Source organism: Pteronotus mesoamericanus, unplaced genomic scaffold, assembly GCF_021234165.1.
Source record: "Pteronotus mesoamericanus isolate MK-2021 breed Mesoamerican mustached bat unplaced genomic scaffold, CSHL_Meso_final scaffold_705, whole genome shotgun sequence".
Classification (NCBI taxonomy): Eukaryota; Metazoa; Chordata; class Mammalia; order Chiroptera; family Mormoopidae; genus Pteronotus; species Pteronotus mesoamericanus.
Window position 1 is genome coordinate 18050177 of NW_026555326.1, and position 11224 is coordinate 18061400.

The 11224-nt window shown below is 47.3% G+C and overlaps 2 protein-coding genes across 2 annotated transcripts; both read right to left on the minus strand.

The window, feature by feature from the left end:
* Positions 1 to 380: 380 nt before the first annotated feature.
* CUNH1orf56 (chromosome unknown C1orf56 homolog) lies at positions 381 to 2335 on the minus strand. Its single transcript, XM_054563425.1, has 2 exons — positions 1313 to 2335; positions 381 to 401 (listed from the first exon to the last, which is right to left on the minus strand). The coding sequence occupies exons 1-2, from the start codon at positions 2333 to 2335 to the stop codon at positions 381 to 383; spliced, it is 1044 nt and encodes a 347-aa protein (XP_054419400.1).
* A 1057-nt stretch (positions 2336 to 3392) lies between these two features.
* BNIPL (BCL2 interacting protein like) lies at positions 3393 to 10815 on the minus strand. Its single transcript, XM_054563426.1, has 10 exons — positions 10690 to 10815; positions 9751 to 9846; positions 9469 to 9533; positions 8846 to 9070; positions 5891 to 6073; positions 5616 to 5718; positions 5322 to 5453; positions 4362 to 4448; positions 3884 to 3982; positions 3393 to 3429 (listed from the first exon to the last, which is right to left on the minus strand). Exons 1-10 carry the CDS (start codon positions 10731 to 10733, stop codon positions 3393 to 3395), a joined length of 1071 nt encoding a protein of 356 aa, XP_054419401.1. The 5' UTR covers positions 10734 to 10815.
* Positions 10816 to 11224: the final 409 nt, after the last annotated feature.

Here is an 11224-nt window from a genome sequence, read left to right on the forward strand (position 1 = left end):
ACTGATGAAGGTAGCCCCTAGAAAGTGGCTAATGTGGGATTTGTACCATTGCTCTTTCTGAGGAGAAAAGAAGACTAAATATTGGGAAGCAGGACCACTACCATCTTGTAAGGACTCTTGTTTGGCACTCATCTGAGATTTTTCAAAAGAAGTACTCGTTTAAAACCAACTTTGGAAATGAGGAAGATGCTGCTAGCTACCCAGTTTCGTTTTATGAGATTTTTGGTCTCTCCTCCCTCAGGTACCTCTGTAAAAAGACACAAGGCCAAACAATGTTTTTTCTAGGTTTTTTCTGTACTAAAAATACCCAGTGGGTGCTGGGATGGAAAGGGGTGGAGGGGCTGAGATGCTGACACCTCTTCTTGCAGATCAAGTGGCCATTACCTCCGGTTTTTGTCTATCTGGGTAAGGAAACAAAATAGAGAAAAGGGGAAATATTATAATGACATCTATTTCTTTTTTCCTTGCTTCATCTCCCTCTCCCCACAAACCCTCATTCCCTCAACACTGCTGCCCCCTATTGATGCTGCTTTTTTCATGGTGAATAATGGCATTGGACACATGAGAAAGACAAAAACAAACTGGCAAAATGACCTTGTACACATTTTATTGTCCTTCCCCCTCTCCCCAAAGGTCCTGTCATCCTATCAACTGAGAATATTTTGTCAAGTCAATCAGAGCATTTGGTAGTTCTTTTGGTAAAGCCTCTAGAGGACTGTCCTTCCTTGAGAATTCTTAGGTTGCTGGGCATAATCCCCCAGGAGAGTTCTTGGGGATGGCGGTTAAGAGCGTTGGCACTAGTGTCAAACCTGGCACTAGTTTAAATCCTGCTGAGACTCTGCCCCTGAACTAGCTTTATAAACCCCAATTTCTTTAGCTATAAAATGAGAATAATACCTCATAAGGTTGTTGGAGGATTGATCCTGGTAAAGGGTACATAAGACCGCAAATATTGTGTGTGGTTACTGTTAAACTGCATTAATAAGTTGAAAACAACTATATTCCATATCCATTAATTATCGGTGCATCAGGTATTCTTTACATATCTACAATCTTAACCACTTGGTCACTTATCATCTAATGACCAATAATACATGTTGCCTAATAACCAACCAGTTGTTCAGGATATAACACAGGTAGAATCTGTGGCCAACAATAGTGTGAATAAACCAATGCATATTATGAATCTGTAACCAAACAGATAAGTAACGGTTCATGCAAGCACACTGACTGGTTTAGCAACAGGGTTTTGGCTATCAGGACTTTTTTCAGATCCATCATCAAAGATCCTGGCTCATCACCAAACACTTACTGGTTGCATCTTTGTGAACACGGAAGAGAGGCTGTTCCAAATATCCTCCAGCCCAGTCCTGACCTGCCTCCAAAACCCAAGAGCTGGGCTGGGGCTGGGGCTGAGGAAGTGCAGGGGGCTGGGTCTGAGCCTGGTGCTGAGTGGGGGTATGGCGGTGGTGGTGGTGCTGCTGCTGGTGGTCTGACTGGTGCAGCTGGCGTCAGAACAGGGGCTCGAGTCCAGCGGGCACTCCTCAAGACGCCGGTCGCAGCGACATTGATGGTAGGTGCAAGGACGGTGCTCTGTACGGAGCTGGCTCAGTGCCCCAACTCGAAGGCGCCCTGAGAGGCCCTGCAGCCTCCCGGCCCGGGTCCGGCTCATGGTGCCTGACTTGCAGTGGCAGTGCCACGGGCCCCAGGGCATCAGCACCAGCCGCAGGTCCTCAGGAGGTGGCATGGCTGTGGTTGAGGGGCGTGGCCGGCGGCTGGGGGTGGACCCTGCTGTGGACCACTGGGTCAGGCTGGTGTCCGGGAGGGTGTGCTCGGGGTGCTCAGTAGATTTCCAGGTGGAGGGCGGCAGGCTTGTGGTCAGCCTGTACTCTGGATCCTGGATATTCGCTGCAAACCTTGAGCTGAACTTCTTCATTGTAGTACTAGAAATCGTACTGACAACCTCTAAATTGGTGTTATTCTTTTGGGCGTTAATCACAACCCCTTCCTCCAAAGACCCATCCCTGCCTTGCTCCCACGAACGCAACCTGCTGATGTCCGTGGACACCGTGGAGGCCAAGAGCTCAGCAGCGGCAGGGCCTGCCAAGCGGTCAGCATTGGCCACGATGTCATCCTCATCATCCTCCATTATTACCCTCCTCTTGGGTGGGACACCGGTCCGGGGGTTGGTCCGGTACTTGCGGGTCATCGTGTCTCCCAAGCGGAAACTGACCGGCTGCGTCCCAGCTGAAGTCAGACCTTGGGCCCCCGCCGCCGCTGGGGACCCCAGACTCAGCAGCAGGGCCCAAAGCAGCGCGCCGGCGGCGGGGACCATGGGGCTGGACGGTGTAGGGCCGAAAGGGAGGCCAGTGACGGAGGCCGGGGCTCCGACTTTCTCTGCCTTCCACTCTCGACCGACCCACCGGGTCGGGTCGTTAGAACGAGGAGCTCTGCGGCGCGCGCCACGCTCCTCCCCCAGGCCTTCTGCCCCGCAGCCCCAGGGGCTGAGCTAAAAATCCCCGAGAATCCCTGCCACAGGAACGACCTCCGCTGGCAGGCGGATTGTGATGCGAGGAGCTGGGGAAAGGGCAGTTCGTTTCCTTGGCACACAGCTTAAATCTCTCTTTGCAATTTACTAACCACTACACATCTGAATTGACTAAAGATAGAGATCTCACACACACACACACACACACACACACATCTGAATTGACTAAAGATAGAGATTACACACACACACACACACACACACACACACACACACAAAATTGGTTTGTGATAGAGAGGAAGGGAGAGAGTGAGTGAAACATGGATTTGTTGTTCCGCTTATTTATGCATTTAATGGTTGCGTCCTGTATGTGCCCTGACAGGGGACGGAACCTGCAACCATGGCTCTAACCCAGCTGAGCTACCCCCTACCCTGCCACAGCTAAAAAAGGGTTTGAAAGCGCTTCTTCCCAGGCTCGCAGGCAGCAGACACGACTAAGGAAGAGGGGCATAGAGAGGCTCCAAGCAAGGTGGACTCCTTCCTGGCTCCCCGCGGGCAGGCAGGCTGGCTGTGGCAAGCCCTGCCCCAGCACCCCGGGTGGAAAGGATCCCAGCCCCTTCCTTTAAGAGGGTGAAAGTGACTCACTGAGTTGAAATTATCTGCCCAAGGTCTTACAGCTAAAGCAGGACTAAGACTCACAGCTTTGCACTTTCCCATATAAAATACTACTACATGTTGAAATGAGTCACCCAGTAGATCAAGTTCCAGACCTCAAAGCCCTGCTTTGAAGGCAGATCACGGAAGGAAGGACACCCCACTTAGGTGTGAAGATCCAGGGAGGGGTTAAGGTGCAGCCAGATGGATATCTTTGCTTGGTACTAAGGCCCTTTATTCCAGTCCCATGCTAGGTCCTTCCTGAGCCATGGAGATCCTGGTCCAGCCTAGGAGAGAGAAAAGTAAGTGGGCCTGGGTTTTACTCACTGGTATGGGGAAAGAAGCCAGGTGGAGTGGAAGACTGGATTCTTGAGTGGGTCATCATGTAGGATCCTTTGCTCCCTAGCACCCCTTTCCCGCTGATAGTCTCTCCCCTTCACTGCCAACAACCACATCCCTTTCTAATTTCTGGGGCTGGTCGGAATCTCCTTTAAATTCTGTGCTGTGATTATTCCTTTATTCCTTGTTGCCTCAGCACTTATACACATAGTTTTTCATTTGTTCTTCTTGGATACATTAATGTTCTTAACTTCTCTAGGTATGTGCAGTTTTCCCAGATACCTTGAAACATCTGGAAGCAGGGCCTCTGGCTTTTGATTCCTTTGTACCTACCCCAAGGCGTTAAGAAAATGGCATTACACATCCCACCCCGAACCTTTATCCTTAAAGCTCAGGACTCACTGTTTGACAGCTTCAGGGATGTGGATCTGATCCAAGGAGATGAGCTGGGCCAGCTCTCCCAGGCTATTCAGAAAACGGATCTTTCGTGAGAACTTGGAACTGGAAAGAGAGGATAAACTGCATGTGTTGTATCCATGAAGAGGACCCCCTGAGACGCTTACAAAGGGAAATGTAACAAGTAGAGAGGGGTTAAAAGGCTACAAAGAGTTGGAGGATGGGGGACAAGGTCTTCTTAATCTTGATTTTGAAAATGGGAAGAAATCGGGGGACTGTTTGAGATCTCAGTTCATGGCCTAAGAGTTTGGAAAAAGGAAGGAAAGGAAGGAAGGAAGGAAGGAACAAATGAACAAACAGAGGAAGGAAGGAAGGAAGGAAGGGAGTGGAAGGAAAAAAGGAAGGAAAGAAAGAGAAAGAGACAGAAAGAAAAGAAAATGGGAAGAAAGGGAAGGATTAGCGTCCTTGTCCCCAGGGCTAGTACCTGATGAAGGGCCGAAACAGTGCCAGGAATGCCTTCACATACCACGTAGCATGGACAACCACCAGGGCACGCAGGTTTTTCCTTACCCTGAAGAAGAATTTGAGATCATTCTATTTCTTCTTCAACCTTCATGCCTGAAGAGCAGGTGGAGGTATATTCTGTACTTTAACTTCCTTCCCTTCTCTAATTTCTATATTTTTCTGGCGACTGGATCTAACCTCCATTCTTTTCATTGCAATCTTAGCTCTATCCATTTTGTTCAGCTCCGTGCCCCTCATTCTTAGGAACCTCTCCTCTCAGAGTCCCTCAGCCTGGTCTTAGCTACCCCATTTCCCCTTCTGTGCCCTACCCTGGCATAAATGCCTTTGGTACACTTCCCCATCTCTCCTTGAGCAGGCCTGTTTATAGAACTCCAGGTGGAAGAAGGCCAGTGAGGAGAAAATAAAGAAGGAGGAAGAAGAGAAAAATGAGCAAAGGGAAGATGGAGGAAAGAGGAGAACACTGGGGGAAAAAGATTTGTGGGTCAGGGATGAATGCAGAGAAGACGATGGATTGGAAAGTGAAATAAGTGACCAGACTGTGGGAAGAGGAAGGGGTGCCTTCTAGATGCGCCAGGCAATTATGCCACTTTGATTTACTTGATTTTCACATATTCCCAGTGGCAAAGATACTCTCATTGCCATTCTAGATAAGGAAACTGAATCCCAGAAAGGCTAAGTGACTTGTCCAAAGTCACACAGCTGATTAAAACAAAGCAAAACAAAGTCACACAGCTGGTAAATGCAAAGACAAGATTTGAAACTTGCTTTCTCTGATTCCGAGAGAACAAAAGAGAGTAAAGGCCTAGAAAAAGGTATAAAGCGACAAAAATGAGGAGGAACTAAGTGGAAGAAGAAAGAATGTAAAGAAGGAAAAGAAAAAGCTAAGACAGACTCATACCCCCCTTGCTCTGAGGCTCACCGCCGATCCAGAGTCCGGTAACACTGGCGTATCCAGCTCAGAGGTGGAACTTGTGACCGGTTTGTGCCTCCACTCAAATGAACAAGCAGATAATTTTCAGCTACCAGCAGCTCTAGAGTTCCCACCATATACCTGGGGGGACAAAATTATCAGAGAAGATATGTGTTTGGGGTTATGGGGAGTGAGAGGGACATTACTATAGACTCTACAATAGCTACTGATCAAGAAGGGGTTTCTTTTTTACTTTTCCCTCCCTAACATCCAACCTGGAGCCCTTCAGTCCACCCATCTCACCTAAATAAGTGTTCCATGACATAGGTATAGTTGGGGATGCTGCTTCTGGGTAGATAACAGGAAGCAAAGAGGATGACAGCATTGAGGCCATCACCATGGTAACCTGGGAAGGATAAGAGAAATTTCATTCAGCTAACAGATGTGTATTGACAAGTATGTTTAGGTTGAGGGTGTCTGGAAGTTACAGAAGTGCAAACTCAGTAACTGAGTTTCCAGCTTAGGCATTTTGTTCAAGAAGTCACAGTTCTTACACCTCCACTTATGCTAGCCATTACCTCCATGAGACAGGACTTTCTTATAGGGCTCAATGACAGTCATGTCCACTCGCAGCTCCCGCTGCCCTGTTCGGAACACCTTCCAGCGATGACCATCTTCTCCAGCCACATCCCACACACAACCCTGGCCCAGCCTTTCAGCTGCCTCACTGGCTCCCAGGCCCTCTGCCTGGGGCAGCTCATCTAAAAGAGAGGGATGGGGAAGGATCAATAGAGCAGAATACACACCTTCAGTATCTTGTAACTTCCCCAGGTTCCTAGAGTCTATTACTCCAACCTCTCATTCCTCAATTTTCCCTATGACTGTAGTGCTAGTTTGTTCAATACACCCAACCTCTTGCTGGTTTCTATTTCCTGCAATTCATTATCCTCACTTTTTCACTAGACAGTGGCCTTGATGTAGCCTCGCACTATGGTAGGTTGATGGCCCTTGCTAGTTATCAGTTTTTTTCTTCTTTCTCCTCCCTCCCTCCCTTCTTTTCTTCCATGATTCTTGAGTGAGGTCAATTATTCCCATATCTTCAGTTACCATCGATAAGGTGGTGACTCCCAAATTTGCCTATTTAACTGAGGCTTCTCTCCTAACTCCAGACCTATATTCCTAAATGTCTAGACTAGACATCTCTACTTTATGTGTCTCTGTCATCTCCAAGCCACCAGACACAAAGTGCAACTCAAATGCCTGCTCCTCTTCATCTCTCCCATATTTCCCTTCTTGATGAATGACCCCATCCATCTAGCTTCCTGAGAGAGAAAACGGTACATCCAAGGCTCTTTCTTCTCTATCAGCCCTCAAGCCAACTGGACCCCAGATCCTCTTTCATCTACCTCCATTACATTCTTTTATCATTCTTTCCACTGTTACTGCCCTGGTTTAGGTTCTTAGCATTTGCCACCTGGCCTTAGCACGAGCCTCCTAATTGGTCTCCCTTCCTTTAGTCTGTTTCCCTCCATTCCACCCTCAAAACCATTGCTAGAGCAAAATTTCTGTTCTCCCCTACGTTTTTTACTCAAATGGCAATATACTATACACACTAACTCTGCAAGATGTTTCCATGGCTATAGAAAGAGCTACCTAAAAAACAAAAACAAAAACAAAAAACACTTCCTCATCTTAAAAAAATAGTTGCCTAGTACTTAGTATTTCATTGTATGGAGACACCATAATAGTATTAATACCCTACCGCGGGACCCTTAGGTTGTTTCCAATCTTTTCAGAGAGATTAAATCTGATCATGTCACTCTCTTCATTAAAAGCATACAATGACTCCCCATTACCTATAAGATAAACTCTAAACTCCTTAGCCTGGTAGCAAGGATCTCTATGATCTGACCTTGCCTACTTAACATAGCACTATCTTTTGTCATTCTTTCTTCACCTCCTGGCCCTCCATATCTGTAGTATAATGATGTAATAATATATATTTTTTTGTTTTGTTCCTAGCTCCTGATGAAATAGGTAAAAAGAGTACCTTTTGTTATTCATAACAAGCCCCTTTCAAACACAGGGGTTTATATTAACAAGATGGCTTTGGAAACCTCCTGAGGAGGAATGGCTGGTTGCCAGGGCAACCATCCAGGTGATTAGAGGGCTGGAACTCTAGGGAGGGGAGAGAAGGTAAGGGTTGTGTTAATTACTAACAGCCAGTGAGTTAATCAATCATGCCTACATAATGAAGCCTCCATAAAATCCCTAACAGAAGGGGTATGAAGAGCTTCTGGGTTGGTTAACACACGGAGGTGCTAGGACAGTGGTGTGCCCAGAGAGGGCATGGAAGCTCCACACCTCTTCCCATGTGTCTTGTCCTGTGCATCTCTGCCTTCCGGCCGTTCCTGAGTTGCATCCTCTTATAATAAACCTGTAATCCAGTAAGTAAATTGTTTTCCTGAATTCTGGTGAGCCATCCTAGCAAATTATCAAGGCTGAGAAGAGGGTAGTGGGTAGCCAGTCCATCTGAAACACAGGTGACACACCTGGACATGTGACAGGTGTCTGAGATGGGGGGAGAGGCAGCAGTCTTGTGGGACTGAGCCCTTAACCTCTGGGGTCCACACTAACTCCAGGTAGTTAGTGTCATAACTGAACCTTAGGATACCTAGTTGGTGTGTGGAGAGTTGGAGAATTGGTCGATGTGGGGAAAACACACACATTTAATGTCAGAAGTATTCTGGGTAGAGAAGAAACAGTTTTCCTTAGTATCTAAAGAGTCAGGCTTGCCCTGCCTGGTATGGCTCAGTGGACTGAGCGCCGGCCTGTGAACCAAAGGGTCGCCGGCTTGATTCCCGGTCGGGGCACATGCTTGGGCTGCGGGACGGGTCCCCAATAGGGGGTGCGTGTGAGAGGCAACCACACATTGATGTTTCTCTCCCTCTTTCTCCCTCCCTTCCCCTGTCTAAAAAAAAAAGTCATGCTTAATCCTTTGAGTTCCCTTACTCGCCATGCTATTGCCCAAGTTGCTTCTTCCAGCTAGAATGCCTCTCCAGCTACCTGACGATTGCTCAGAGCCACTTCCTCAGTGAAGTCTTCCCCAACCCCTCTCAGGCACAACTGACGTTTTCCTTCTCCCTGCCTACACTGTACCCTGTATACATGTAGATCATAACCTTAACTGCATTTATTTGTATCTATGTTTATTTCTTACTAAACAGAGAATTCCCTGAGGATGGTAGGGATTATCTTCTTCATCTTTATAACTCCAGTTCTAGCTCACTGATGGCATGTACCAGTCAGTCATTCAATCATTTTCCTTAATTAACAAAGGACCCCACCCCTCCTCTACTGACCTCTCACATTGAATTCCTAGGTTCTACCTTTCTATTCTGAAGAATTAATTTTGCCGACCTTACTCCTCTGTCCCCACCTTATCAGTTCTAACTTCAGTCCCACTAAATCCATCCTGAGTTATAACATGGGCCTCTACTTCTTCCTGCTCATTCCTCAGGTTTCTTTCCCACCTTCCCACTCAAATTCATGTCCACTGTCCAGCTGCTCGGAGTCTGAAGGTGTCTCTAATTCATCTACTTCCAGGTCAGAACTACCATCAGAAGAGGAAGGTGCTGAGTGGGTGGGAGAAGCTTCATTATCTCCAGGCCCCTTTGTCAAATTCAGGCGCAACTCTGGGGCAGAAAGACGCTTACGCATGGCACGCTGGCCACACAGGGCTAAAGTGCTGGGGGTACCTGGGATGGGGGGAGGGGAGACAAAAGAGTAGAAAGACATGTGTGCTGGTTCGAATTTCTATGGGATACTATGGGTGAATTCTAAAAAAGAACTAACACGGGGATATTTGGGCAAAGGGAAATAGGATTGCCAAGGGATGAGGATGACATAACCCTCTGCTGGATTAGAATCAAGAACTTGAGGCCAGCCCTAGCCAGGTAGGCTCAGCTGATTGGAGCACAGTTCCTACACGCCAAGGTTGCAGGGTTTGATCCCTGGTCAGGGCACATACAAGAAGCAACCAATGAATGCACGGAAAAGTGGAGCAACAAACCAATGTTTCTCTCTCAAAATTAACTCGCCCACTCCCCCCGCCCCAGAAAGAAAAACTTTGAGGCCTAGATTCTAATTTACCTACCTGCCTGCGAGTCTCTTTTAGGGTTGTCAAAATTTTCAGAAGAGTCAGCCTTCTCAGGATGCAAACTGGAGTAAAAAAAAAGATTAAAAGGGAGAAGAAATATAGGCTAAAGGCATGAAGCCAGGTATCATTTCATCATAATTTTATTGTGATGCTCTCCCCACCACAATTTTATTACCTCTGCTCCCCCCTCCTTTCCCGTTCTAATTTACCATTCCTACCCTCCATCTGTGACTATCCCTTCCCACTCCCAGCCTCGCTCCCTCCCTCTCATCTCCTCACCTAGGGAATTCTTCATCTTGCCATTCCTCCTCCAGTTCCAGTTCCCCAAGTCTCAGGGATGCTCCTAGTCTTGCTGCTTCTGTATTCTCCCTGACCCTAAGGTAGTGTCCCAGCCCCCGGAAGAAAAGATTATCATGAGACAAACCAGGCAGTGTCTTGAGGGAACTGGACTGTAGGTAGGAGACACTGGAATGAAGAACAGTAATTAAGGGGCAGAGCATAGAGCAAGCCTTAAAAAGAACTCATGCCGTAGCCAGATGTTTCTACTACCTTCACCACTTGCTGGAAACAGATTACCCCTACTGTTGGGTTTATGAACAGAGGAGGACAGAATGTAAAACTAATCTTATTTACCCCATGGCTGTCGCTCCACCTACACAGCAGGGGTGAGAAGTAAAATCCGCATTACAATTGGCTGGAAGCCAACAGACCTGCCCAGCTATCGCTGGGCAAAGTTCGGGAAGATGGCACCTAGACAGGCCTGCCTGTCCTCCACCTTGCTGGGGAGTGGTCAGGGGAAACTGCGGTCTAGGTGGAGGGGTGGGGGAAGAAGGTAAGGAGGAAGATAGATTTGCTGGTAAGAACCTGGACCTAAACTTCTGGGTCAGCATTCCTAGGGGCCATTCTGGAGGGTGGGGGTTAGAAAACAGAACAGGGGCAGATTTATCATACACAAGATACAGAAACTTCCTCCACACACACCTACACACACATGTGCGCGTGTGTGCGGGAATTACCCTGGACTCCATGTTTCCCAGTTACCGTACCATACCAAGATTTCCTACCTAAATCCACCCTCATCCCTTCTCTGTAAATTAATTCTCTTACAGTTGTATTGCCTCTAGGAACCCGAGATAAGAACTGGTAAGAACTGGATGGTGGGAAAGTCCCAAGACTAGTCACTTTTTGTTTCTAATCATCAGCCAAGATCTTACTTACCCAAGATCCAATGTCTTTTCTCCTGCTTCTTGTATAGTTCCCATTTTCACCAATCTGTCCCCTTCCTTAAACACCTAGAGTAGCCAGGGAGCTGGTTACCCCAGCTCTCCAACACTTCTGAACCCTTTCTCTGCCTCAGCTGTTGCTGTCTTGCCTCTAAGGAGGAAGGTGTGGAAGGGAGGTAACCTCACCTTCAAACAGGTTTTGCCACCTCCCTTCCCAAAAAGCAGGTTTGCCCAAAAGAAAAACCATGCCTATGTGGGGGAGGGTTTTGGGGAACAGAGTACATTTTCTAAACGGTTAGTCTTGGAGGACTCTAGGAAGGCATTCTGCTGTTCTTTCTAGGCTCCTTAGAATCTGGAAGCTGCTCTAAAAAAAAAAAAAAAAAAAAGTAACAATAAAACCATTTCAGTTTAGGAATATCTTGGTCCTACTTTTTTAAACTTTTTTTAAAAAGATTTTATTTTTTAGAGAGGAGAAGGGAGGGAGAGAGGGAAACATCAATGTGTGGTTGCTTCTCGAGTGACCTCCACTC